The sequence below is a fragment of the Callorhinchus milii genome, unplaced genomic scaffold (genome assembly GCF_018977255.1).
Source record: "Callorhinchus milii isolate IMCB2004 unplaced genomic scaffold, IMCB_Cmil_1.0 Scaffold1, whole genome shotgun sequence".
Lineage (NCBI taxonomy): Eukaryota > Metazoa > Chordata > Chondrichthyes > Chimaeriformes > Callorhinchidae > Callorhinchus > Callorhinchus milii.
Window position 1 is genome coordinate 124,645,928 of NW_024704742.1, and position 27,857 is coordinate 124,673,784.

General features: G+C 41.6%; 1 protein-coding gene across 1 annotated transcript in view; it reads right to left on the bottom strand.

The window, feature by feature from the left end:
• The window catches only part of itga2.2 (integrin, alpha 2 (CD49B, alpha 2 subunit of VLA-2 receptor), tandem duplicate 2), a 78,151-nt gene that overhangs the window by 11,260 nt on the left and 39,034 nt on the right, over positions 1 to 27,857 (bottom strand). Inside the window, exons 7-23 of the mRNA XM_007892202.2 lie at positions 27,086 to 27,234; positions 26,257 to 26,407; positions 23,963 to 24,128; positions 23,460 to 23,539; positions 22,317 to 22,455; positions 21,349 to 21,494; positions 19,796 to 19,939; positions 17,919 to 18,122; positions 17,429 to 17,559; positions 9,813 to 9,976; positions 7,536 to 7,687; positions 5,581 to 5,691; positions 5,404 to 5,489; positions 3,788 to 3,926; positions 2,263 to 2,352; positions 1,963 to 2,039; positions 1,763 to 1,852 (exon numbers count right to left, since the gene is read on the bottom strand). Coding sequence (XP_007890393.1) covers positions 1,763 to 1,852; positions 1,963 to 2,039; positions 2,263 to 2,352; positions 3,788 to 3,926; positions 5,404 to 5,489; positions 5,581 to 5,691; positions 7,536 to 7,687; positions 9,813 to 9,976; positions 17,429 to 17,559; positions 17,919 to 18,122; positions 19,796 to 19,939; positions 21,349 to 21,494; positions 22,317 to 22,455; positions 23,460 to 23,539; positions 23,963 to 24,128; positions 26,257 to 26,407; positions 27,086 to 27,234 — 2,219 coding nt within the window. The remainder of the gene's footprint in view (positions 1 to 1,762; positions 1,853 to 1,962; positions 2,040 to 2,262; positions 2,353 to 3,787; positions 3,927 to 5,403; positions 5,490 to 5,580; positions 5,692 to 7,535; positions 7,688 to 9,812; positions 9,977 to 17,428; positions 17,560 to 17,918; positions 18,123 to 19,795; positions 19,940 to 21,348; positions 21,495 to 22,316; positions 22,456 to 23,459; positions 23,540 to 23,962; positions 24,129 to 26,256; positions 26,408 to 27,085; positions 27,235 to 27,857) is intronic.

A 27,857-nucleotide genomic window follows, 5' to 3' on the forward strand; every position in this document is an offset into this window, starting at 1 on the left:
ACATATGGAGGCAGTGGATTGCCCCACACTACAAATTTATCTTAACACTTAATTACATTAATTTTATCAGTAACTTCTGGACAACTTGTCTGTGTACATTGACTTAAAAGCCTGGAATAAGAAAAGACTGGCAAAGACCTAAGATATAATAATAATAATAATACATCTGATATAATGCCTTATCACGTCTTCGAGATGTCTCAAAGCACTTCACAGAATATACTGTAAAGTGAATTGACTATATTTTGTGGGCGAAACGCAGCAGCTAATTGCGCACAGCAGTGTCCCACAAACAGTCGTGGATTGAGTGACCACATTTTTTTCTAGATCGGGCATATCAGGGACTCTTGATACTTGAGCTTCTGATGTGATGTTCTGTAGAAATACTTCCTGAAACCTAAATATAATCAAACATAACTCCAGAATAGTTATCTATCTCCACATCACTATTCTCAATCCCAGCCGGCTGCTCCTCACAGACGTTTCATCACTGAATCCAGTCTCAGCAGCAGCAGCACATGAGTCCTCACAGTTGATCAGAAAACAAATGTTCATTTTCACATTTAAAGCCCTGCATGGTCTTGCCCCTCCCTGCTCTGTGACCCGCGAAAACTTTATCTAAGTGAACATTCCCTCCGCATTGCCCCCCAACCTGTCGGTCTGTTAGAATATGATATATGTAACGAAATGTTGTAAGGCAGGGCCCCATCAAATTATAAGCGTTAAGTTGTTAATCTTGCTTATACGGAGTCCTGCAGCTCAGTGGTTAGAGCACTCGCCTTGCAAGCGAGACACCTAGGTTCAATTCCAGGCAGGACGAAACCTTGGGCAAGTTTCCTGACTCCACACGCCTAATAATAATCCCTCCAAAACCAAAACAATAATAAATTGGTCACTTTCAATCCACGACAGTTTGTGGGACACTGCTGTGTGCAATTGGCTGCCGCGTTCACCCACAAATATACGGTCAATTCACTTTACAGTATATTCTGTGAAGCGCTTTGAGACGTCTAGAAGACGTGAAAAGCGCTATTTTAAATGCAAGGATTATTATTATTATATGAATCAAATTGGCGAATAACACCATTTTGTACCTGAACCATCACAAACATCTGTTAATAACATAAATACTTTTCTCTCAGTTAAGAGGAAGTGGTCGGCATGAAAGGTTGAAGTAAGACAATCACTGGCCTTGGGAGGAAGGAGATAAACTGTCACGCACTCATAACTAACAAGTATAGTCAAACAAGCTATTGTGTAGTCGAAATTACCCGGTTCCTGAGTAAAACAGAAATGACAATACCCCTGACCCTTTGCCCAGTGGCAAGAGGTCTACACAGTCTGCATGCCTAATAATGGATTGAATGAATAGAGAGGCATAAAACATGTCATGGGTAAGGTAGGAAAGGTTGCCGGCTTACAGCAGCAGACTTGGCAGGGAACGAGGCACCCACAGGCGGAAGGCCAAAGCACGCTGACTGCTCAAGAACCGGTAGTATATGTTTTATGTTTTCTCTTTTCTGTACTCAGTATTTGAATAAACATAGTTAACCACAAACTTAATACTGTCTGGTCATTCGACTTGAGCCATAGGATCTCTTATCCTAACAGGCTCCACCATTGGCAGTGAGGTCTGGAACTCGATCCCAGGGTCCCTTCACCTTGCCCTCTCCTTCGTTCTTGAAGATTTTAATCAGGCCATCTCTTGGCTCTAGTGAAAAAGCTATCAAGTTACTTCTCTGTACGTTTTTCAACTCCATACCTTAAGAAGAGAATTTCACTGTCATACTGCACATTAGCAGTAACTTGTGCTCTGTTGTCATTCATAGTCGCTTGCTGTTCTGCACTTTCGCTGTAAAATAAAACAGCTACACATATTATTCTGAAACTTCTAAACAGTAAAATTGGCAGAAATGCAAACCAGTGGTAAGAAATGTCAAAACATTTGTAATCCATATGTACCTTTCGACACTGAAGTCCAATACAACCTCTTTCTTTGGTTCTTTGAGGTTAAAATCCAAATTGATCTGAAAAGAGACCTATTGACATGCAAAAATAAAGAATAAATGTAATGTATTTAACATTTTGACTATTAGTCTTTACTATCTCCCAGACTCGGAAGTAAGAGTCCTACCCACTGAGCCAGGTTGACACACATGGAATTCTAGACCCAACTGGAATTTGTTCCCATATGTATCTTAGATTTCCTTGTCATTTCATCAATTCATTCAATTGTTCCAAAAAACATCCAAAAATATTTACCTCAGCTCCTTGCCTCAGTACTGGGTGCCCTACATCACAGGTTACTGACGTTTTTTCCATACTTCGACAAAGTACTTCAGTCGCACCAAACTGTTTTCCAGAAGAAAGTATTATAAAAATGAATCTATGATTAATTTAATACTTCTAAATATTTGATAGAGCAGTATCCAGCAGGAAAGTGAATACATAAAACAAATGGCAAGTGCAACACAATTTCTCATAGCCACAAAACTACACAGGAGACCAATAATGTTCTTTCAGCTGACACAACACTGAGACAATCTGATCCTGTGAAAGGTAGTTAATAAACCATATGAGAATGGTCCAATGTAAATTACTTGCTTCAGTGTTTCCCTTACGTTCTGTGGGAAAATACTCAACCTCTACTGAGTGACTGACAGACCAATTCAGACTAGACATTCCAGGTAGGGAATCACAGGGCCAGAATGAATAGAATAAACCTGAATCTTCAAAATTTACAGCACAGAACGAGGCCATTCAGCCCATTGAGTCTGCACCGGCTCACAGAGCAAACTATTCGTTTAAGCGCACTACCCCTCCTTAACTCTCTACCTCTTCAAGCCTCTATCTTTTTTATACCTGTCTATTTCCCTCTTGAAAGTCACAATAGTCTCTACCTCTACCACCTTACTTGGCAGAGCATTCTACATATCAACAACTCTCTGTGAAAAGAATTCTCCTAAGATCTTCTTTTGTTTTTCTTGTGTCTATGTTCTCCAGTTACTGACAGCCCTATTTGTGGAAATTATACCCTGTATTGAATATTGCAATCACAGTTAAACTTCCAATGTTTTAATATTTTTCATTTAAAAATAGGATGTATTCAGAATAAACACTGAACATTTTGTCTTGTGTTTTGTAATATTTTTCAGATTTCCCATACCAAGTTCAGATTCTTGTTCTATGATAATCTCTTGGTCAAGACATGGTCAAGACAACTGGACGCTAGTATTTTCTGCCAACATGTCCAGCCAATTAAGGAGACATGCAAGATCAGAATGAACTCACTGTGTCGGAATTGCATGTGTCATCCCACACATGTACCGTACCTCTCAATGGTACAACATATATGTAGTACAGATGTAGTATACTGCCACACAAGTTTTAGGGAACAATTCCACCTCATTTCATTTTCTCTATTTATGTAGCATATTGGAGAGTCCAGAATTTGGCGAATTGTTGAATTCAGACTTAACTTTGAGGTTTTAAATGATATTGACTGAAATCAGAATTTGACAAGTCTACCACATTCTTGATACAACAACAACAAGACTACAACAACAAGATTACATCTTTACAACAACAAGATTTAGCACCTTTCACGTCGGTAGGACGTTCCAAGGTGCTGGACAGAGGACAGCATTTCAGATACTCTATAATGCTACATAAATAGAGTAAAATAGACACATGTGGATTTTTTCACCAAATCTATGTTGTTTGTATAGAAATACTACCATAATCGTTGAAGGTTTAACAAACTGTATGAACAAAAGGTTCCACTCACCAAGACAGAAGATGCAAAATACAAGTTGCTGGAAAACTGAACAAATACTTTGGTGTTGTATGCATTCTCCTTCTTGTTAGATACTTTTACATCAATAGTTAGTTGCTTGTTCTTGCTATGAACAATGTAAGATGAGTCACTGTTGGCAGAAAGAAAATATTGATTAATTTCCGAATGAAACAAAATTTTAAGACCTGCTGTAAAAATGGTAAATAAAAACACTCAGCAACATTGAAAGAAAAAGCAGAGAAGTAGTGCAGGAATAACCTTAACATCCTTGTCATCTCTGATTTCTGGTTCTGATTTTAAGCACTCTTATACGCTACCCTGCCTGGAGGGGGCTATATAAGTGCAAGTTGTTGTTGAAGTTGTTTTTGTACGCTAAAGAAAGGCATTTTTGATATCAGAGAATGTAAAGGTCCATTTGTTTAACATTGGCAGAGGCTCAATTGAAGTACTTTGGCACATAGCGACAATCCCAACATTGTCAATGGTAATGAAGAGAAATCTAATGAAAATTCAAACTTGGCTTTATGTTTCATTAGGAGGACTTTTTAATGAGTTGTATATTTCAATATTCACTAAAGAGTGGGAAGAGCAATTTCTCAAAGTTGCTGAAGTGTTCAAACAGTTCAAATAGTGCAAATGGCCAACCATGGGGAGATGGTGCTTACTTTTGGAAATCACTGACCCCAATCTGACAACAACAATAACCTGCACTTATCCCACCCTCTCCACCTTTAAAGCCTATCTCAAGATCTTTTTTTCAACCAGGCTTTCAGTCAACCACCCCACCTCTGCCAAACCCATATCCTCCTCAGCTCCCTCCAGCCCCAGCTAAGTTCCCAGTCAGCTGGGTGAAGCATTTTAAGATGTCCTTCTTACGTGAAAGGCGCTATATAAATGTATATTGTTGTGATGCTTTTCACAGGGCATGAACATCTTGAATTGCCTTCAAAGAACAATCATTACACTAAGTTGGGAGAACGGGAAATTTAATAGTGATGACCAAAGGCACGGATAGAGAAATAATGTTTTAATGGACTGCAAAGGCAGAGAGAGGAGTCAGATGAAGGAATTTTAGAATAGAGTTCTAGAGAGCAGTAGCTAAATGTAAAGCTTCCCGCTTCAATGCTCCGCATGAAGGATGCTATATAAATGCAAGTTGTGTTGCTATATCATAAATTGGCTCCCAATAATAATAATAATCCTTGTATTTGATATGGCTCTTTTCACATCTTCTAGATGTCTCAAAGCGCTTCACAGAATATACTTTAAAGTGAGTTGACTGTATATTTGTGGGCGAAGTGCAGCAGCCAATTGCGTATAACAGTGTCCCACAAACAGTCGTAGATTGAATGATCAAATTATTATTGTGTTTTTTGGGGGAGATTATTATCCCCGGAAAAGCGATCCACAAATCGACTAACAACTGGGTTCCTTCTTATTGCTAGGTAAACATAGGCATGTGGAATAAGGAAACTTGCCCAACATTTCGTCTCAACGGGAATTAACCCCAGGTCTCTCACTTGCAAGGCGAATGCTCTAACCCCTAAGCGAAATGGGATAGCTGAGTAATCAGTTGAATTAGTTAAAGATATTTTTTAAGCTCTCACCTGCTCAATGCAATAGCTGGGTGAGCTTTAATCACAAGGTCTGTTATACATTCTTCATCCTCGCCACATTCTTTTGAAAATGGAATCTGTGAAAAAGATTTAGTCAATATTAATTAACATTTAAAAATGTCAATTTCATAAAACGCTGTTCAATACAAAATGACTTGTAAAACTTACAAAACTTTCTCTGGACCTTGGTGTGTTGGCATCAAGAACAGGACCAATGTCAACATTTTGTAGTGCGAGGTCCAAACGAAGACCGATTGGGTTAACAATATCTCTTGTGTCCTACTCAAAAGGAGAATTGCAGTAAAATAAGGGAAACATTGGTGTTTAGATCCATACAAAATACACACTGAAATTATTGAAATGCATGTGCCTAAGTGGGAAAGGAATTACAATGGTCAGTAAAATAATGGTGATTTTAAAAAATACTGTATATGATGTGACGATTATCACCGTTAATGTTGGCCAACACTTGGGACATTGCACTTCTACTGATTTCTCTCTCTCTTTGCTGCAAACCCCATCCTGACTTCATAGAAATGCTCTCAACAACAGCAACTTGCATTTATATAGCGCCCCTCATGCAGGTTAGACTTCCTGCTTGACAACGACGAAGCATGACACCGAGTAGGGAAGAGGTAACCGTAGACACAGTCAAAGAGGAAGGTTTTCAGGTGCAACCTGAAATTGGGGAAGGAGGTATAAAGGTGGAGGGATAGAGGGAGAGTGTTCCAGAGTTTCGGGTCGTAGTGGCTGAAGGCGCGGCCACCGATGTTGGACTGGAGGGAATGAGGGACATGCAGGAAGCCAAAGATAGTAGAGTGGAGTCAACAGGTAGTGGGATGGGAGTAAGCAGGTTGGAGAGGTAGGGAGGTGCCAGGGCATGAAGAGATTTGAAGGCGAGTGTGAGAATCTTGAAATTATTGATAGTGGAGCATTTGATCCTATCTCTTCGCAGATCGTGTAATTTCATGTTTTAGTTCGGGGATTATATAGAATGATACAGCACAGAAATAGGTCATTGCGTTAAGTTGGTATTCCTCAAACTGTCACTGAAATGCTGGGATCTGCGGATTAAACTGCCAACCAGTACATTAGCTGCAGGAATTATTTGTTGGGCAAAATCATTTTAACAAAGTAGTGTTGGGGAGAAGGGGATTACAAGTATCTCTGCCAAAGTTATCATTGGGAATCTCCAGGAGTTGAGAAGAGTGTATGGCACCAGTTATAGTTATTACACCACATCTCGTATTTTTCGCCTCAATATTTCTATCTGTTGCTATACATTTCTTTATTATTTAATGGTGCCTTCTTGAAAATACGAAGCTACGATCTGAGTGTATTGAGCTAAAACTAATACACCTAAAGAGCTATTTGACACATTTTTTGGCAACTGCATTTAGAAGAGCAATCAGTGTGTTGCAGTTCATGTACGGAGTTGAAGCTGAAAACCTAAAAAAAAATCTAAATGATCATTGTATTTAGCTTTAAGAAGCCAACAAAGGGAGTGGAGTGTATATTCTAAAAGTATGTAAATTTGGGGTGAATGGGAACCTTACTTCCATGGATGCTCCCTCCACTCAGCAATCACCAGCCTGCTTTATGCTCCTCACCTGATCCATCCCACCATCAAGCTTTCATCCATTCTGCCGCTGCTCTCTGGAACTCCATCCCACAGACCCTCCGCCTTATCCCCTGCCTCCCTGCCTTTTGCCCACCTCTCCTGCCCCCGCTTGGTCTCCTACTCAGCTATGTGAATCACTTTGACACATCCTCCTGATGTGAAAGGTGATATATAAATAGAAATTGATGTTGTTAAATAGCTTTGTAGTTAAGTCAGGGTGGTACAATTGGCGGACCGCATTAGACCGATTTAATCTGGTCCCCCACTCCCTCCATTTAATCTGGCCCACACGCTCCCTCTGTAACCTGTAAATGTTGTTATGCTATGTTTCTGGAAGGGAAACACAAAAATATTGCTTATGCGGCCCATGGACATTTCTCAAACAGGGCATCCGGCCCTCAGCAACCAAAAAAGGTTGGACCACTCTGATTTAAGTGATTGGGATCTTTCGTTAACTACTGTGAGCTAACAACTACTAGGTCACAGACAATGTCACACTGACCTGCACATAAAATTTGTGTTCATCGCACTTTGAAACACTGTCAAGAGTAATATCCTTTTGTATTAATCGGTCATGATTCTCTTCAAATAATCCTCGTGAAATCACGTGAAGTGACAGGAGATCTCCATCCAGTGTGGCTTTGTATCGAATGTCTGGAAAGTTTGAAGAGGGTTATTTTTTCAACATAACATTTGAGGTCTGAAAAATCTGTTAGTATTTTATACATTTTAAATCCAAACATAAAGTAAATAATAAAAATAACTGCCTGAAAGACTACACATATTCTCCAAAAGTTACAATATGAGGAACTAACACAAAGTATAGATGACCAATGAATAATATAACAAACATTTCTAAAATACCTTTTACAATGGATGGATTTGCCTAATACTTTCTGGAATTAGGTAAGCACGATGTGTGCCTCCAGGGAGAGAGTGCGCACTCCATTCCAACAATCTATCTCTGGGATTTCAATGGGTAGATGGGATGCATGGATATTCTTAAGCATGATGATGGGCTTCTGAATGTCCGATTGACTGAAAAATGTCTCAAACCATTGTCTTTAGTGGATAAAACAAGATTAAATTTGGGGATTAAATTGTATTATATTCATTAAAATTGTATTCATATTAGGATTGATGTGATTATCATGTTGAATTTGTTATGAAACAGAGCCTTTCACCACATAAATTCTTAGTTTAATATCCATCTTGTGTAACTAAGAAAACGACAATACATGTAGAAGGTTAATTTTTCCTCGGCTTTGCTCTTACTTTACAATGCAACATAATAATAAAAATACTTGCATTTGATATAGCATCTTATCACATCTTTGAGACGTCTCAAATCGCTACGCAAAATATACTGTAGTGACTGTGTATTTTGTGGCTGAATCGTGGCAGCCAATTGATATATTGATCAGTACGGTCAAAAACTAACAAGCTCAATGCACCTATGGAAATTAAGATTTTGGAGTGTCAGATTTATCTTAGATTTTGGATTACTCAATGCATGACTGTGTAACACTGCATTTGGCTACCCTATTATGCCCACAAAATATACAGTCAATCCACCTTACAATATATTCTGTGAAAGCTCTTTGAGGCGTCTCAACAACGTGATATGATGCTATATAAATGCAGGGATTATTATTATTATTATTATTATTTGAATTCGAGATAGGAATTTGCAAAAAGATGACATGCCACACCGCCATGGCACACCGCTTATACTAAACATGGTGAAATATTTGCCTGTAACGAATGATTTGTGTACAAGAGCTGTATGACTCTCTAGGAATTTTCACTGGAATGTCCTATGGCATTCTTGTGATCAGTATCTGACAAGGGTTATACACAAACCTATACATGCTTCAGACCTCATTTTCAGAGAACTCAACCAATAATAATTGCTGTTGCACTGGGTTAGTGCAGTGCTTTCAGCTCTCAGACCTGGGCTTACATTTATCTCAGTCTGATGGGGGGGGCGAGGAAGGGCGGTGTATGGGGGGTAGAGGGCATGGGCTCACTTGTTTGCTGAAATGAGACTCATAGTCACTAGTTCCAGTGCGGGAGCTCACACCAGCACAGGCATGATGGGCTGAATGACCTTAACTTTCTCTGTTTCAGTAATTTTTCCTCAGGAAATAGTAAGAAGAATGGTAGGTTTGCGTGATAAAACACATGGACAGTATTGAGAATGCTTGTGTATAATTCCCATATAGGAATGTAATAATTTTGTATATTTTCATGTAACTTAACTGTAGAATGTAGCTGAATGTAAATGGAGATGGTAGATTGTAAATCGTGAAAGGTGTGGCAGTTTAAACCAATGTTATTGATAAACATCTTCATGATAAGCATCCAAATAGTGGCAAACATAAACAGTCTTTCATGCAAGATGTCTTTACAGTGACTTTGAAGTCAAAAGGCTCTTTCTACACTTAATGGCAGAAAGCCCATAATCTTCAGCATTTGGACCTTATATTTTGGGGGAAAATCATGTCCTTCTGATGTGAATGTAAAGTTTTATCGAAAGAATGTAGTAGAATATGAAAAAGACACGCTATGAAAAGCAAGGTTTAGGTTTAGCAAAGTATGGGGGAACATTCTGGTCAAATGTTTATAGAATTATAGATGGAATTTGGAGAGTAAATTAATACAACTAAGTAACTACTAAGTAACTAACTACTATTTTGTTGTGTGGCTTTTATATTGTACATAAAAAGCAGAATAACAAAAATGGTTAATAAAATAGACAAGAACAAGCAATCCTTACTGACTGAAGAGACGCGTGTATCTGGTTTAAATGTAGCTTTGAAGCACACATTGAATCGAGCACAAATTTGACTTTTTCCATTGACCATGCAGTTTTTGTCAAAAATAGACAGTTTTTCTGGTGTGAATGCCATTGTAACGCTTACATTTACAATGCTTCGTGACCTGAAAAAAGAAATCACTTTTGTTACAAATTATATCTTTCAATATATCAGTGATAAAATGTCACTTATTGATCTAAAGCAATTACAAACAGCCCATGATGTTTATTAGATTATTCAACCTTCAATGTGTATGCCTTTATAATGTTTAAGCTGCAATTTATCCTCTACACATTCATAGAGGGAGCTTCAGAGCGTGAAACGACAGAGCTCCTTTATGATGTAAACTGAGTAGCACCAATGATGCTACATAAATCGTGCTTAATTCTCATGTAACTAACGAGGCATTCATTAGTTATTTTTGGCAAAGACGGTGGTGAGAAGGAACGAAGAGCACTATAAAAGGAAGGACTTGTTTGCTAAATGTACAAGTCATCTTCTAATTACCATATTCAGATCAGAGAGAAACAGGAGAGTGGGAACTTGATGCAAGAAAGACAAACGACTATCAGGGAATGAGCAACATATTATTATTATATTAAACGATGGACGCATAAGAGAGAAGAGAATAATAAGGTATGGGGGAGGGGTTAGACTGGGTGCAGGCTCATGTGGAGTACAAACATTGTTGTGGACTTGGGCCAAATTGCCTGTTTCCATTCAGGAACGTTAAATGTAATGACTTTCACCTCATTCACTGTTACACATTATACCTACAATAGGGGAGATTCACTGTGACATCATTTGACAAATGAGGTTGTTTATCAGCAAAATGAAGGAAAAGATTACTGATTATCCATTGAGGATTTCCAGTTTAATAACTTCAAGGAAGTTATTATCAACAAAACTACTGAATTTATAGATTGAGCAAAACAACAGAGTTGAATTTATGACCATCTTTGTTGTTCTTCCTTGAACTCTTCCCATGATCACAAAGGCCCTCTCATCATCAGACATCCTATCCTATCCGTCTGGCCTTCCACCCGGGTAGATCCTGAAGCAGCCGTCCAGCTGCTCCATGATCGCCTCTCCTCCACTTTCAACTTCCTTGTCCCCCTAAAATCCAGGACCATCTCTAAACCTACCCGATATCCCTGGTACAACAACCATCTCCGCCGCCAAAAACCCCAAATCCGTCTGCTCGAGCGCAGATGGTGGAAAATTGGCCTGACAGTCCACCGCCAACTGTGGCTCGAGCATCTCCACAGCTACCGCCGTTCTTTGACACACGCAAAAACGGCCTTTTATTCCAACATTATCTTGGAGGCCAAAAACAATCCCCAAATCCTTTTTTCCACCACCCACTACCTCCTCCGTGCCCCCCCTCAGGCTTCCTCAATCTTCACATCAAATGCCAAGTGCGAGGAGGTCATGGACTTCTTCTCTGCTAAAATACTCAACATCCGCCAGGCAACCTCATCCACCTGCCCCTTGTCACCCACCATCACGCCCTTTCTGCCCCCCTCACCTTCCTCATCATCTGCTCCTACCACCACCCCCTTTCTACACTCTTTCTTCCCCATCTCTCCCTCCTCCCTCTCACCCACCATCACCTCCATGAAACCCACCACCTGCTGCCTCGACCCCCTCCCTACCAACTTACTGGTCACACAGCTCCCCCTCCTATGCCCACTACTGGCTGACATCATCAACCAGTGCCTCTCCTCTGGATCAGTCCCTGCCTCCCTCAAAACTGCTGCCATCACCCCCCTCCTGAAAAAACCTTCCCTAGATCCCTCAAACCGCAGCCATTACTGCCCTATTTCTAACCTGCCCTTCCTCTCAAAAGCTCTAGAACGGGTTGTGGCCAACCAACTCCGCACACAACTCTCCTCCCACTCCCTCTTGAACCCCTCCAGTACGGTTTCCTCCCTGCCCACAGTACAGAGACTGCACTTGTGAAAGTCACAAACGACATCTTCTCTATCTGCGATCAGGGTTCCCTCTGCCTGCTCGTCCTCCTGGACCTCTCCGCCGTGCTCAACACAGTCAATTACTCCATCCTCCTTCACCGCCTTTCCTCCATCATCCACCTCAGTGGGACCGCACTCACTTGGTTCGAGACCTACCTCACAAACCGCCAACAGTACATCTGCACAAACAGCTTCTCCTCCCGCTCTCACCCGGTTACCTGCAGGGTACCCCAAGGATCCATCCTTGGCCCCCTCCTCTTTCTGATCTATATGCTCCCTCTTGGGGATGTCATCCGCAGACATGGGGTACATTTCCACATATATGCAGATGACACCCAACTCTACTTTTCCAACTCTCTTTGCGACCCCCAATCCCCTGATGTTCTGTCAGCCTGCCTATCAGACCTCAGGAGCTGGATGAGCGCAAACTTCCTTCAGCTGAATGTTGCCAAGACAGAAGCCATACTCTTCAGCTCTCGTCAACGTCTAAAATCTCATGGTTCTCACCTCCTCCACCTACCCGACCTCCCCCTAAAACTCTCCGAACGCATACGCAACCTAGGCATCAGATTCGACCCCCAATTATCCTTCCTCCCCCACATCCGGTCCCTTACCAGCACCGCCTTTTTCCACCTCCGTCGCATGGCCCGTCTCCGTCAATACCTCTCCCCAAAAGCCATTGAAACTCTGGTCCATGCCTTTGTCACCTCTCGGCTGGACTACTCTAACGCCCTCCTCGCCGGTCTCCCATCCACTACCATCCATAAAATCCAACTCATTCAGAACTCTGCCACCTGCATTCTCACCCACACGAAACTCCACTCCCCGATCACCCCAGTCCTTGCCAGACTGCACTGGCTGCCTGTCCCAGAGAGGATCGACTTCAAGATCCTCACCCTCGTTTTTAAGTCCCTGCACTCCTCTGCACCCCCCTACCTCTCTGACCTCCTCTCTCCTCAAAACAGTACCCACTGCCTTCATTTTTCCGGTCTGGCCTCCTCCTCGTCCCCCGAGTCCTCTGCTCCACCCTCAGCAGCCATGCCTTCATCCACTATGCCCCGAGGCTCTGGAACCGCCTTCCTCACTCCCTTCGTCTCGCTCCCTCCCTTCCCATTTTCAGGTCTCTGCTGAAGACCTTTCTTTTCGACTACGCCTTTGGTCACTTTCCCACCCCTCCCCCTGGCTCGGTCCTGGATCCAAAACTGTAAAGCGCTCTGAGACGCCGTCCGGTGTGGAGGGTGCTATATAAATCCAAGTTGTTGTTGTTGATCAATGCCCAATCGCAGTTGGGTGCTTAAACTTCTAATTATTTCAAATGTGACCTTACTTTAGTGATCTAAAAATTAGAAATGGGGTAGAAGAAGAGGTGGTGGAATTGAGGTATTTGATGTAATCATTTTACATCAGTGATTATAATCACAAATGATCACCTTTGGCCCTATAGTCTTCAGTGAGAGATAAATTTCCTATTCAATTTTTACAAGACATTTTGACGAAGCCTTAGAGTCTAAGGACAGTCTGATCTTTAAGCCTTGTTAGATAAGATTCACATGTCATATGGAGTTCCCTTGTTCTCACATGAAAGTAGTTCACGTGTCAGTTTTCAAAACATAGAAATTTAAGTCACCCAAAGTCATAACCCTAAAATGTGGTACATTAGTTTTTGTGCTAAAAGACTGAGACACCAGGCATAAAGAGAAGACTTGGACAACGCAGTCATAAGTACAAACATGAACGAACAACGTGACATTGATGCAGAAGGAGAAATGTTCCAAGCAATGACAAAATGGCTCATTATGGACTATTCAACAAAAAGAGTGCTTATTATGGGGTTCGCCACTGCCTGTCCAACAGCAGCCACTCTGACTGCCCTATTCCCCCTTCTCATTGCAAGGCTCACCGATTCCCGACCACAGAGGCCAATCTGTCCTCCCTGATCCACATCCCTACCCTCCCTGTCCCCCCACTCCCCCACCTCGCCCCCCACTTTCCCCCACCAACTGTCCCCTCAGCATCGGTCTACGGAACATCCATTCCCTCTTCAACAAAACACTCACCATCCAAGACTTCATTGTCGATGAACACATCTGAACCCTCACTGAAACCTGGATCACTCCAGGCGACACCTTCCCCGATAGAGGCCACACTACCCGGCTACATCTTCCATCATACCCCACGACCTAACCACCGTGGTGGTGGTGTGGCTCTCATCTGCTTGGCCTATCCCCTTACTCCTCTGGAACTTTCCCCTTCTTTGAGCACCTTATCCTTTATCACCCCTCCAACTCTCCTTACCCACTGACCCCCAAGTCCTCCCCCACCATCATCCCCGACATCTCCACCCTATCTTCTCTCTCCCTCTACTCTGAACTCTTCCTCATTCTTAGCGATTTCAACCTTCACTTCAACCCTCCTGCTCTACCTCTGCTGACTTTTCCTCCCTTATCTCCTCCCTCAATCACTCCTTCCACATCCACTCTGCTACCCACGTCCGCGGTCACACCCTCGACCTGGTGATCACTCGGGGCCTCATTGTCTCGGACCTCACCATCATCGACAAAGTGATCTTGGACCATCACTTCATCTCCCTTAACTTCTCAATCCCTTTCACCACCGCCATCCAACCCACCTCCACCTCATATCACCCCTGGAAAAAAATCTCTCCCCCCTCCTTCTCAGCTGCCTTGGAGTCATCTGATCTTCTTTCCCTCTGGTTGTCCTCCCACAATGACCTATCCTCCTCAGTCATACTTTTCCACAGCTCCCTCTCCTCCACTCTCAATTCCCTCGCTCCTCTCTCTTCCCAAACGGTCTCTTATTCACGTAAATCACCTTGATACACTTGCCATTGCCGCTCCCTTAAAGCTCAGGCACGTTACGCTGAACGCATCTGGCTTAAATCAAACCTAACTGCCCATCGGCAGATTTGGCTGGACCGTATCAAATCCTAGCACTCTGCCCTCGCCTCCGCTAAATCGTCATTCTACTCCAAGACAATCTTGGAGGCTAAGGACAACCTCAGGCTCTTCTCCTCCATCACGAACCAGCTCTTCCGCCCACCCACTCATGCCTCACCCATCCTTACCTCAAATGCCAACTGTGAGGGGATGCTGGACTTGCTTGAATCCAATGTCGAGGTAATCCGCTCAGCTGCCTCTGCCATCCCCTCCCCATCTCCTTCTCCCACCCCACCTTTGAATCTGTCTCCCCCTCTTCTCTCATCACCACCATAACCCGTATGAAACCTACCATGCTCCCTCGACCCCATCCCTATCCCTCTCCTTACCTCCCAGCTCCACCTCCTTGCCCCTCTACTCACTGACATTGTAAACCTCTCCCTGTCCTCTGGTACTTTTCCCACCCCATACAAAAACGCTGTCATCACTCCTATCCTTAAAAAACCCTCCCTAGACCCTTCTCTACTCCCTAACTACTGCCCCATCCTCTCCAGTGTTCTGGAAGGAGTTGTTGCTTCTCAGCTTCGCCTCTTCTTCTCCTGCCACTCCCTTCTCGAACCCCTCCAATCGGGTTTCCGTGCCGCCCACAGCACAAAAACAGCTCTGGTCAAAGTAACAAACGATATTCAGTCCATTTGCAACCAGGGCTCCCTCTGCCACCTCGTCCTACTTGACCTCTCTGCTGCTTTCAACTCCAACAACCACTCTATCCTCATCCACCGTCTCTCCTCTCACGTCAACTGTGGTGCTGTCCTTGATTGGTTCAGATCGTACCTCTCATACTGCCTGCACTTCATCTCCACAAACGGCTTTTCCTCTAGCCCCCGGACCATCTCGTGCAGTGTTCCTCAGGGCTCTGTCCTTGATCTCCTCCTCTTCAACATCTATATGCTCCCCCTTGGTGACATCATTCGTAGACATGGGGTCAATTTCCACATGTATGCAGATGACACCCAACTCTACCTCTCTGCCTCCACCCTTGACTCCAGGACCACTGCTGTCCTGACAGAATGTCTGTCAGACATCAAGTCCTGGATGAGAGCTAACTTTCTTCAGTTGAATGTCAACAAGATCGAGGCTCTCATGATTAGTGCCCGTAGGCACTTCCTCACCTCAGACGCTGACAGCATCACCATCCATGGTTGCACACTCTACATTGCTAAGCCAGTCCGGAACCTGGGGCCTTGCTTGACCCTCAATTATCCTTTCTACTCCACATCTGTGCCAAGACCCGCTCTGCCTTCCCCCACCTCCACAACGTCGTCCGGCTCCGAGACTGTCTCAAACCGCAGGCCACTGAAACCCTCATACACGCTTTCATTACATCGAGGCTCGACTATGCAAACTCACTGCTTGACCACCTCCCCAACTCCTCCCTCCACAGGCTGCAGATCATCCAGAACTCTGCAGCCCATGTCCTCTCCTGCACTAGGCTCTGCGATTCTATCACCCCCATCCTTGCCCAACTCCACTGGCTTCCCATCACACAGAGGATACAGTTCAAGATCCTGGTCCTCACCTTCAAAGCCCTCCATGGTCTTGCTACCCCCCTACCTCTGCGACCTCCTAAACCCTACAATCCTGTTCGCTCCCTCCACTCAATGGGCTCTGGCCTGGTTCACGTCTCCCGCCTCGCTCGCCCCACTATTGGCGGGCGGGCCTTCCGCCACTCTGCCCCCACCCTCTGGAATTCCATCTTGCAATCCCTCCGCCTTGCCTCCTCCCTTGCCACCTTTGAGACCCATCTTAAGACTATCCTCTTCGACCGTGCTTTTGATCTCCCTGCTTCCCCCACTGCCTTCCGCCCTCTCCCACCCTGATCCCCAGCTCGGGTCCATAACTCTGTCTGTCCAGCGTCTTGGGATGTTTTCCTGACGTGAAACGGGCTTTAGAAATGTAATTTTGTTGCTGTTGTTGTTATTCAAATTCCACACACAAACCTCTGTTTACCTACAGTAAGTAGGAACCCACTTGTTAGTCAATTGGCGGATTGCTTTCCGGGGGTAATAATCCCGCTCAAAATATTAATAATTTGGTTACTCAATCCACAAATGTTTTGGGACACTGCTGTGCGCAATTGGCTGCCGCGTTTCGCCCAGAAAACACATGCCGTCACTACACTTTACAGTATGTTCTGTGAAACGCTTTGAGATGTCTTGTTGACGTGATAAGGCGGCATATCAAATGCAAGGATTACTTTTTATTATTTAAGGGTATAGAATGAACTGAAATGGGTTTTGGTAAATGGCTAAAATGTAATCTCTAAAAGAACAACATATAAGACAATTTGAAGTTGAATGGTTGAGGTAAATGTAAGATGCAGGGCTTAATACAAGTCTTAAACATCTCCTCTACCCCCATTCCCCCATAGCGGAGGCAACTATGATAACTCTGAGAGACTGGATTCTCAAACAAGAATATTTTTTTATATACCAAGCACTTTAAAAACTAAAAGTACTTAAATAGTACAAAGTTCTCACAGTGATCAGACAGTATCCAGTACACACTGCAAAACAAATCTTATCATGGCGTTGCTAAGGTTGTTATGTATAAACTTTATATTTGTAGGAACAGACAGCTCACAAACATTTAGGCTGATTCATACTTAACTTCAGAATAACATAGAGAAGAACTTAAGTCCCTTACCAGAGCTGCACAACTCTTCCAATAGATCCAACTGAGAGATCTGTAATACCATCACTATCCATATCCATTTGGCCATCAATGGACAGTCCAAAATATTTCAAGTTTGTGTCAACTTCTGAAGCTAATATTTTCTAGGATATAGAAATCACAAGGCATTTAGATTCATCAGATAATACTACTAAACACAGTGGAGCATGGTTATAATATGGAAACCCCAGCAGAAGTTCACCTTGCAAATATCAGCAACTTTGGCAGCTAGTGATCTATCTGATCCAAGAGTGCCTGATCCTGACACTGGTTGATTGAAAATAGTATTTTATTTCCAATTCCAGTTTCCCTTGCCTTGATGAACACAGCATTTCACCCCATGCCCCGAAAAAAAAGTGGGTTAAACCTCTGCATTGCGCAAGCAGTTCAGGTATAATTTTAATCACAAAGTCTCAGTTAGGCTAACTGTGCATCCTGAAGTTTTTGTTCAGGAATCTCTTACCTGTGTGGATTTGGGCTGGATTGTGGTTTTGTGTCCACTGTATATATAAACCGCTCCACGATTGTCATTTTCTAACGGTGCTCCTACTGCTATGTCATTGTAACCATCCAGGTTAATGTCAGAAATGACAGCAATGGAGGCTCCAAACCGAGTGTTCCCAGATCTAGTAGGGCCTTCCAGGTCACCTTGCTTAGTCAGAATTCCCTGTTAAGTTACACACAGAGACATTGAGTTACATTGCCTGTACAGAACAGACACGAGGAAGCTTTTTCATAGATTCATAGAATGTTACGGCACAGAAGGAGGCCATTCGGCCCATCGAGTCTGTGCCGGCTCTTTGACAGAGCAAGTCACTTTCACTAACCCCAATCACCAGCTTTCTCCCCATAACCCTGCAAACCCGTCTTCCCCAGATACCTATCCACTTTTCTCTTAAAAGCTTTTCATTTATCCAGAGAGTAATCAATGACTGGAACAGGTTGCCAGTAAAGGTGGTGGAGGCCAGGTCATTAGACCCATTTAAAAAAGGAGAGAGGAAGTGACAATACTCACCAACTTTGGTAGTAATGTGGTGAAGTGAGTAGTACTGTGGGGGAGATGTGAGGGCAGCCTAAAGACCACTGGCTCTCTTTGCTAATGCTGCTTTGCTGACCGTAATTGGATTTCTGTATCTTATTTGTAAAGCACCCAATGTACTGAACACTGGATTCTTCAGCACATTCCAAGCTTCAGACATTTGATAACTGCACATTTCTTAGCATGGAATCTGCTATTCACAGCAGAATGACTTATTTCAACTTCTACTCAATGCAACCTTTTATTTTAATAGCTTTGGTGACAATACAGTTATATAATGCCCTAATCACCCCCATTTGGAATACTGCTTGTAGTTTAGGACACCACACTTTAGAAAAGTTGTACTGTATTTGCTTTGAAACCTGAACAGCTGGATTTAAGGGGTTTAGTTGTGAGGATAGAATGGGCAAATTAGGACTGGACTCCCTTCAACAAATAAGACTGGGAGATGATCTGATCGAGGTGCAAAAGTAATTGAAGTGAATAAGAGATTCTTTCCTATGGTTGCAGAATCCGATACAAGAGTGTAGAATCTACAAATTAAAGCTAGACCCATTAGTACAAGAAATCAGAAGTCATCACTTTCCTCAGAGAATTGTGAAATTCATTTCCCCAAAGGAATGTTAATTTAGGATCAGGAATGTTTAAGAGGGAAGTAAATAAATTCCTATTCAGTTTGCGCATCAGCGGATACAGAGAAAAGGCAGGCAAATTATATTGAGGTACAGATCAGCGTGAGCTACAACAATAACTTGCACTTATATGGCGCCCCTCATGCAGGGTAAAGTCCCAGAGTGCTTGACAGTGGTGGAGCACGTTGACAAGCCGGGGGAGGTGACTTTTAGGCACTGTTGAAGAAGAAGGTTCGGCACCATCTGAAGATGGGAGGGAGGGAGGGAGTAAGGCGGAGGGATAGAGGGAGAGTGTTCCAGAGTTCCGGGGCATAGTGGTTGAAAGCGTGGCCACCAATAGTGGAACAGAGGACATGAGAGACAAGCAGAAGGCTGGAGCCAGTTGAGCGGAGGCAGTGGGTAGTGGGTTGGAGAGTAAGCAGGTTGGAGAGGTAGAGGTGCCAGGGCAAGGTGGAGGGATTTGAAGATGAGTGTGAGAATCTTGAAATCGATCTAAGAAAATAGTACGGCAGGCTTGACAGGCATAACGCCTGTTCCTAATGTCTTTACATTGGCTGGAAAAATCTATATACAATGGAGTGGCAACATTTGCTAAAAAGAGAATCTTAATCTATCAACAGTTTTGTACATATTCTGGATGAGTTTCTATTGAGCAGAAAAATATTTCACCTCATTGACGGAGAACATATAAACTCTTCCTTCTTCATTTTTTTGTTCACCCATGAATGTTGGTGAACCAACCAACAGTATGTCTGTCAACGAATCACGGTTAACATCCACAGAGCACAAGACACTGCCAAAATAAGACCCCAGCTGAAGACAAAATGGAAACAGCATTCATTTATCAAGTGCAATTTTATAAAAGAAGGTTGGGTACTTGCAACAACAACAACAAATTACATTTGTAAAGCGCCTTTCACGTTGGGAGGACGTCCCAAGGCACTGGACAGTCAGGGATATGGACCTGAGTATGGGATTGGGATCAGGAGTGGTGGAGAGCAGGGAGAGTAGGGGTAGGAGGGTGGCTGAACAAATATTTAATAGCTTTTAATATTTTTATAGCTATGGTGACAATACAAATACAAATTGTTGGATTGTTTCTTTGTGTGGTTTTCCGATGTTCCTTTAAGAGACCTTCCTCCAAACAAACCCTGGATATTATTCTCTCCCTAGACACAACAGTTGCGTTTGACACATTTTTCTCCAGTCACGGAGAGCAGCTGTGTGTAGGAGGACAAGGTTCCGACACGGCTTCTGATAAAGTGGCTGAAGAAGGATGGTTTGCTCATAATAATAATAATCATCTTTGCATTTGAGATAGCGCCTTATCACATCATCAAGACGTATCAAAGCCCTTCACAGAATATACTGTAAAGTGAATTGACTGTGTATTTTGAGGGTGAAACGTGGCAGCTAATGGCACACAGCTTATGTCCCACAAATTGTCATGGATTGAGTGACCAAATTATTATTGTATTTATTTTGAAGGGATTATTACCCACGGTGAACGATCCGCCAATCGACTAACAACTGGGTTCCTATTTACTGCTAGGTAAACAGAGGCATGTGGAGTAAGGAAATTTGCCCAAGGCTGCCTCATTTTGTGTCTTATTACTGAAGAGGATTGGAATCAAAAATATATGTTTTTAAAGCAATAAACAGAATGTTTTGTTCAACTTTCTACAAACTATTTACAAATTCTTCTCCTCAAGAGGGCAAAACTTAATAAATGTTTATAATAATAATCATCCTTCAATTTGATATAGACCTTAAATGTTGTGTCTGTGCAAAGTCCCACAAACAACCATGTAGTGAATTACCATTTTTATCTTGGCGGATTATTGGCCAGGCTTCCGGGAAAACTCTTCTCTTTTCTAATCATGCCGTGGATCTTTTATGTCCACCTGAACAGACAGATGGAACCTTGGTTTAAGGTCTCACCCAAAGGAAGGCACCTCCAACAGTGCAGAGCTGCCCTCAGCACTGTATTGGAATGTTGTCCTGGACTGTGAGTTCAAAGACTGGACATGGGGCTTGAACCCATTAATTTCTGACTTGGAGGCAAGAGTATTACTAATGGAGCTAGGCTGACACCTGTTTCTAGCCTTGTTTGGATAATGTGTGCTTAGAGATTTCTTGTTATCTCGAGTTTCTTTAACTTACTCTTTAAAAAATCAGAATAGGTTTGCAATAAAAAGAATGAACTGCAGCATTGTACGTGCCTGCTCTCCTTTCTGTTTCTGTTTAATCGTGACCTCGCCATTTGAGCCAACTGTGTAAACGATTATCTGTCCCGTGTGTTGGAAACGTGGTGCTCCAGCAACATAAAACACAGAGTCAGCTGAAACCAGCGATGTCAAAGCGTAACCTGGATATAAAATATAATGATTAATTAATGGAGCGCTTTCTGGTTCGAAAAGTAGTAAAGCGATTTTTAAAATATAATCCAAATGTTATATACTTAATCCCCTTAGCATTATCGAACAACTCAGAAATATTTTTACCACATTTCTCTCTCAAGCTTAACTGACTGACATCATGCCTTCAATGGATCTACTCTTTAATTTTCCTTCTTCTACTAAGGTTTAGGGTTCACAAATCCTCTCGCCTCAAATGAAATGCTCATATCCTCCTTTGCTAAAGCAATCTCCAAAGAGCTTAGTTTATTATTTCATACCAAAACATTACTGCACCTCCTATCAATTCAACTCCAGAAGGTTCATATTAAGCACTCTGGTAATAAGTCTCTACCCCATTATTCTCTCTCCCTGCTTTCTGTCTCACATTTACTTTCAGCAGCTCAGCTGAGAGAGTTTTAACTCAGTGCATAGAGATCATGAGCATTAAACTACTATTACTCTATGGCAAGTGGTTTGCTATTACTGTAGGATGAGATCAAATCCAGAAGAGCTTTTTTATCTGAACCTTTCTTTTGATCTTACGTTGTTTACTTTCAGTAGCACTGGCATTACTGCTGTTGGTTTTACAGTAAACTATAGAACACCTGTGGATCTGGAATCAGAGGAGAAGTGGAAAAGTAGAGTTGGATGTCGTCCGCATACATGTGGAAGTTAACCCTGTGTCTGTGGATGACATCGCCAAGATGGAGTTTGTAGGTGAGGAAAAGGAGTTAGAACGAGGTACTCCACAGATGACCGTGCAATGCATATTTTCAAAGTGATATATTCACCTAGGTATGAGCTGTCATTTCTGTCTTGCAGAACACTTGCAAATATTTTTTTGGTAAAGATGGTAGTTTCGTCAGATGACTGATGTACAATTGTGCCACTCCAGTCATAGGCTCCTACTGCTCCCAGTATCAGGAGGCTCTGAAAAAGACATTTTAACTTTAAAATCACCTGTCGCCAGCAGAAAACAAAGCAGTGAAATAATTGATAACTGAACAAGAATAACATCACATCACTGTCACGGCAATCTATTTCTCAGCACTAGGTTCCACAACAATAAAGCAATGAAATCAGCTGTGGCTAATACAAGTCGTAAAACTGTAAGGTGTTCCTTCAGCTTAGTAAAGATACTATCTCATCTCTTGATTTCTATTGAGCATCTCAATTGAAACAGACCTCTGACCCAATCTTTCAAAAGTTCTTAGAATCAATAGTGTAATATAATAATAATAATAATAATAATAATAATAATTCTTGCATGAATGTAAGACCTTTCATGTCAGGAGGAAATCTCAAAGTGTTTTACGGGATTTACACTTTTTTGTCACTTGCACATACATCAGGGTTACTAGTTTAGAAACTAGGAAAGTCACATTCTCCTGGAATGAAGCTGTTCTGAGTGTGTTTTCATGTGGGGAAGTAGGGAATGAAGAACTCTGTATTCCACTCAGCCTACCTGCTATTCTTCGTACTCCAAAATTAAACTTTTGTACAACAATAAGTTGCATTTATATAGCACGCCTTATGCAAGATAGTGTCCCAGAGCGCTTGATAGTGGCAGAGCACGACACTGAGCTGGGACTGGTGAGGTAGTTAACCCTGTGTCTGTGTTTGACATCACCAAGATGGAGCTTGTAGGTGAGAAAAAGGAGGGGATCGAGGCTTCCCTTTAAAACACATCTAAACCTTTTTCCTTAATTTAAGGAGCAGGAGGTGCTTAGGAATCCCACAGATTTGACCCTGTGGAAGAAATCTTGTGGAGAATGAGATGGGTAATTTAGATGAACCAATAATCTACTCCGACCTGAAATTATTATTAAATTACTGAGTGCAAACAAAACCAGACACTTCAATCTCTAGAACTTGGTCATCATCTCTATGAGACCCACACTGACTTGAAAATGTTTAGAAATGAAAGGTAATACCTGTTTAGGTGTATAGTGTGCACTGAATCCAACTTCTGCCATTTCCAATAGAAATGTATCTTCGTTCTTATTACTGGTTCCTGATACATTTAAAAATAAAACAATGTTAATACCTTTCCCTTAAAGTTATGTTCTCCTAGTTGAACCCACAGTATTACATGCAGATGAATCCAATTAAATATGCAGTGGTTTGGATCCATAAATTCATTATGTGGCAGTAGAACATAGAACGATAGAAATTTACAGTAATGAGCGCCATTAAGAAGGCAGTTTAATGGTGAACAACAAAAAATCTTTCATAATTAATCTTAAAAAATTGGATCCCAATTATTAATAACATGTGGAAACCCATCACCTAGCTTATAAGTATCCAAACCAGACAGAGTTCCATACATGACTAAATATCTCTAGGCCACAACATTAATAGGGTGCAAAGAATGACAACGTATTAAGAGTATACATGCTGCAGGCCAAAATAACAAAATAAAGATAAATTGATTTACCTTCAATACTGAAGATCCGTTCCCCGAGAGCACTGGCTATTTCTAGCAAAGCTCCTTCTGAAGATACGTTGAAAAAGTGCTTTTCTTTTGGTTCACTCGCTATGGACTTGATCTCCTTGATTAAATTACTTGTGTCTATTCCCACCCTATTGTAATACCCGAGCACCTATGAAATGACAACAAAATATTCTGCTTTATTATAATTTCCACATTTTCACTAACTAGTCCAAGTTCAGGATTATTTTTCATTGAACAGTATCTAAAGTTTTAGTTAATTGGAACTTTGCTGAATTGTGAACTTGGTGAAGCAAGGCTGAGTGATAATGAGTTTGGGACACAGGGAACAGACTAGTTTATATCATGTACTTCTTAGTTCAAATGCACTGTATTCTGGCAGCTAAGGAGGAATGATGTCTCAGAATAAAGTATTTATTTTATTATAAAATAAAAATCAACATAAACTAAATCTGTGATAGAGATTGCACTAAAGCACAAATGGAAATATTGGCACAATTCAGACAGCAAATGGAAAATGGTGCTCTGATTTCTGAAATTAGCTACCTAAATTTTTATTACCATCTATGTTGATAAAAGTTTGATAATATATCGTGATTCAGATAGCTACAATCCCGTGTGTGTGGTAGCATTGGATAGAAGCAGTTCAGTAGCGTACCATTATAACGTGGTTGTGTTTTAGTGGGGGAGGGGGGGGATAAAATCTCAAGCAATGCTTTTACTGGATGCGATCACCAGTCAGTGTTTCCACATTCACCATGAGACAGCCAGCTCCACTGGCATTTCAAATTACCACCTTGCGCACTGGAAGCTAAAATATTCAACTTCCAGGCATTAGCAAAGTGACCAGAAATTGTTCATTTTGGGCTTCTCCACTGCCAGCCTCGTTCTGAAGCCCCGATGGAGACACTGCTTGCATATTGGATTTTTTCTTAAGTAAGCATCAGGGTGCACAGCTCAATTACACCATGAGCAAACCCACATTACAATGAAGTGTGTTTTAATGGGGGTTCTGCTGTATATCTAGTGTCACCTTTGCTTAGGTGATCGGCTTTGAGAGGAGTAGTCACTGGAATTGCCTCCCTGCATTCATGGATTTAAAAACAAGTGTCCCAATTTCATTAGTCGACTCCAAACTTTCTAAAGCATTTTTAAATTGTCTAAAATAACTAATGCTTTGTGGCAGTAAAAAGGCAGAGTGATAGAAAGCACATCAGTGCTTTATTTCTGCTCTAGGCTTTGTGCATTCCAAATGTAAGCAAATTAAACCCAATAATTACAGTACTAAGAGCTAAATTCCAAAGAACACAAACAACCAAACAAATGTGGTCTTCATGCCTGGGTTAATAATTCTCTCTTTCCCAGACAACAATCCCAAAGGGAAACCCCTTTGCCAATTTTTCATGGTGACTCAAGTCAGACAGTTTTCTTGTTTTTAAGTCCTTCCGGTAAAATAGCTCTCGACAGTCACGGATTCACATTCTAGAAAGATCTCTATCTCGGGAGTTCATCTTTCTTAAAATGCGGAAGTGGCACTCAGTCGGCCAACGTTGACTGACTGGAGAAAAGAAAATTAATTAAACCCAATTAAACTTGACATTTTCCGTTTATGTTTGTTTAGAATAGTCATAAATTAATAAATACAAGAACAAGAATATTTGAGTTAAAAAATTGTAGACAGTCAGTTTTTGACCTGTTCATAATACATTAGAACTTGGAAAAGTTTCCCTGGCTAACTGGCTATCTGTGCTAAAAAAAACTGCCTCCTTACAACGTAGGTAATCACTGTAAGCACTGTGTGCTGGTGCTTTCTGCACAGAAAGTGTGGCTGCTGTCACTTCTTGTATGCATTGTATTAATGCTATGCACAAGAAGCCTTGTTGATGTCACTTTGCACACACAGTGTGCCCAGGAAATGATATCCACATCACTTCCTGTGACTAACTTGCCGGAAATGACATCAGTGGTATAGTAGTTTGGCCAAGTCCTATATATAATATAGTATAGTCCTATATATAAGTCCTATATATAGTATAGTCCTATATATAAGTATAGTAGTTTGGAGCCTCTCCCTTTGAGTCTGATGAAAATTAAACCTGATTTTCTCTATGAAATGTTGACCAATCTGTTGTGCATTCCCAACGTTATTATTTTCACTTAGAGAGTCAATGTTTAACAATTTTTTTGTGGGATAAAGTTTGCAGAATTTCGTAACCGTTAGGGAGACTTTTACGCCTTGTATTTTTCTTATTTTTAACAAAAGGGTAACAATTACTTACAGCAATCCCAAATCGGATAATTCGCTCCGTCTCACATGCAGCAATTTCACTTGGTAAAATGCCACTATCATGAGATTCACCATCAGTTACAACAACCAAAACCTTCGTCGCTCCTTTTCTTCTACCATTATCAAGTGAGAATGCCTGGTTTCTGGGGAAGCAGGTAGATATTACACAGAGCAGAACATTCTCTGCTAAACCTCAGGCAGCCGATCAGCAATTGCTAGGTGTTTCAGCTGACCCGTGCTACTTTCATGCTTTGCTGCTAAATATGCTGTATTAATGAAGGTTGAGTCAGCGTAAATCCTGACACCATCAGAAGGAGACAATTTCAGGAGCAATGTGTTTCGCATCCTCTGCAGTAAATCTGCAAAGCTCAAATTTTGCTATCATTAGAAAAGGAATCTACGCACAAACTTGAATAGTTATCAATGTTGAGACACCATGAGCAGAGTTGTGTGTGTGTGTGTGTGTGTGTGTGTCAATGTGCAAGCAGTAATCCATTTTGATCAATAAACAAGTGCAGTGTGCAACCAGCTGCTTAATTCCTGGCTGGCACTGCTATAAAACAGGCACTAGCACTTTTATTATAACCACGGCATTAAGAAAAGATCTGTCATAGATGAAAAGAAAAGTTGTGAGGAACAGGTGGAACATTAGCGCATCTTCTACACATGGCAGCAAGTATTGTAATTTTCATTTATAATTGCAAATCAACAACAACAATCACTTTGATTCATATAGCACCCCTCACACAGGGCAAAGTCCCATAGCACTTAATCAATAAAATAACTTGCTTTTTTTTCAACAAACAAAAAGAAATGTTCACCTTGCAAAGCGAATCCCATGGGCAGTATTTGTTTCCGATCCCAGCATCTGTGACACTCGAGCTGAAGCTTTTACAGCTTCGGCTTTTGTTTTGTGATCACTTAGCTTGAATTCAAATCTTGCAGTTTCAGCGTACTGCACAACTCCCACCTGATTGGATCACACATTCAGAGACACAATTTACACATGTGCATTTCAAAATAGCGATGACACTAAAACAAAGTAACAAACTTGATTCAAAATTAACTGATAATACTGGGGGCGGGAGAAGAAATTCCATCCAGCTCCAGATTTACTCTATGTAAAATCTCAGAATGTCCAGAAATTGCTGAATCAATCTTAATTTTGAAGTCGTTTTTCTGTAATTACAGAACTCACGGAAAGCCGGTATAAAAATTAAAACTGAATTTAAGAATTTGCCAAATTTTGGACACAGCAACAACTTGCGTTTATACATGTTGCCCTTCAGGCTGTATAAAAGTGTGATCAAAGAAGTACGCTGCTTTTGTCAGTGCTGGCCATGAATGGGATGTTGCATCATAATTGTCCATCATCATAGGTGTCGTGTATAACACTCAATGGAATTTTTACTACTGTGTCTTTTTAGTCTTAGGGGCTTTTATAGAAATGAAATGATCAAATAATTAAAAAAACTTTTTGCTTACCACATGTGGAAATATCAGGAATTACAAAATCAATGAATACAAAGTGACATCAGTGAAATCAGGATGTCTTGTACACCCACAAAGCCAAAGATCAAACATGAGCAAAAC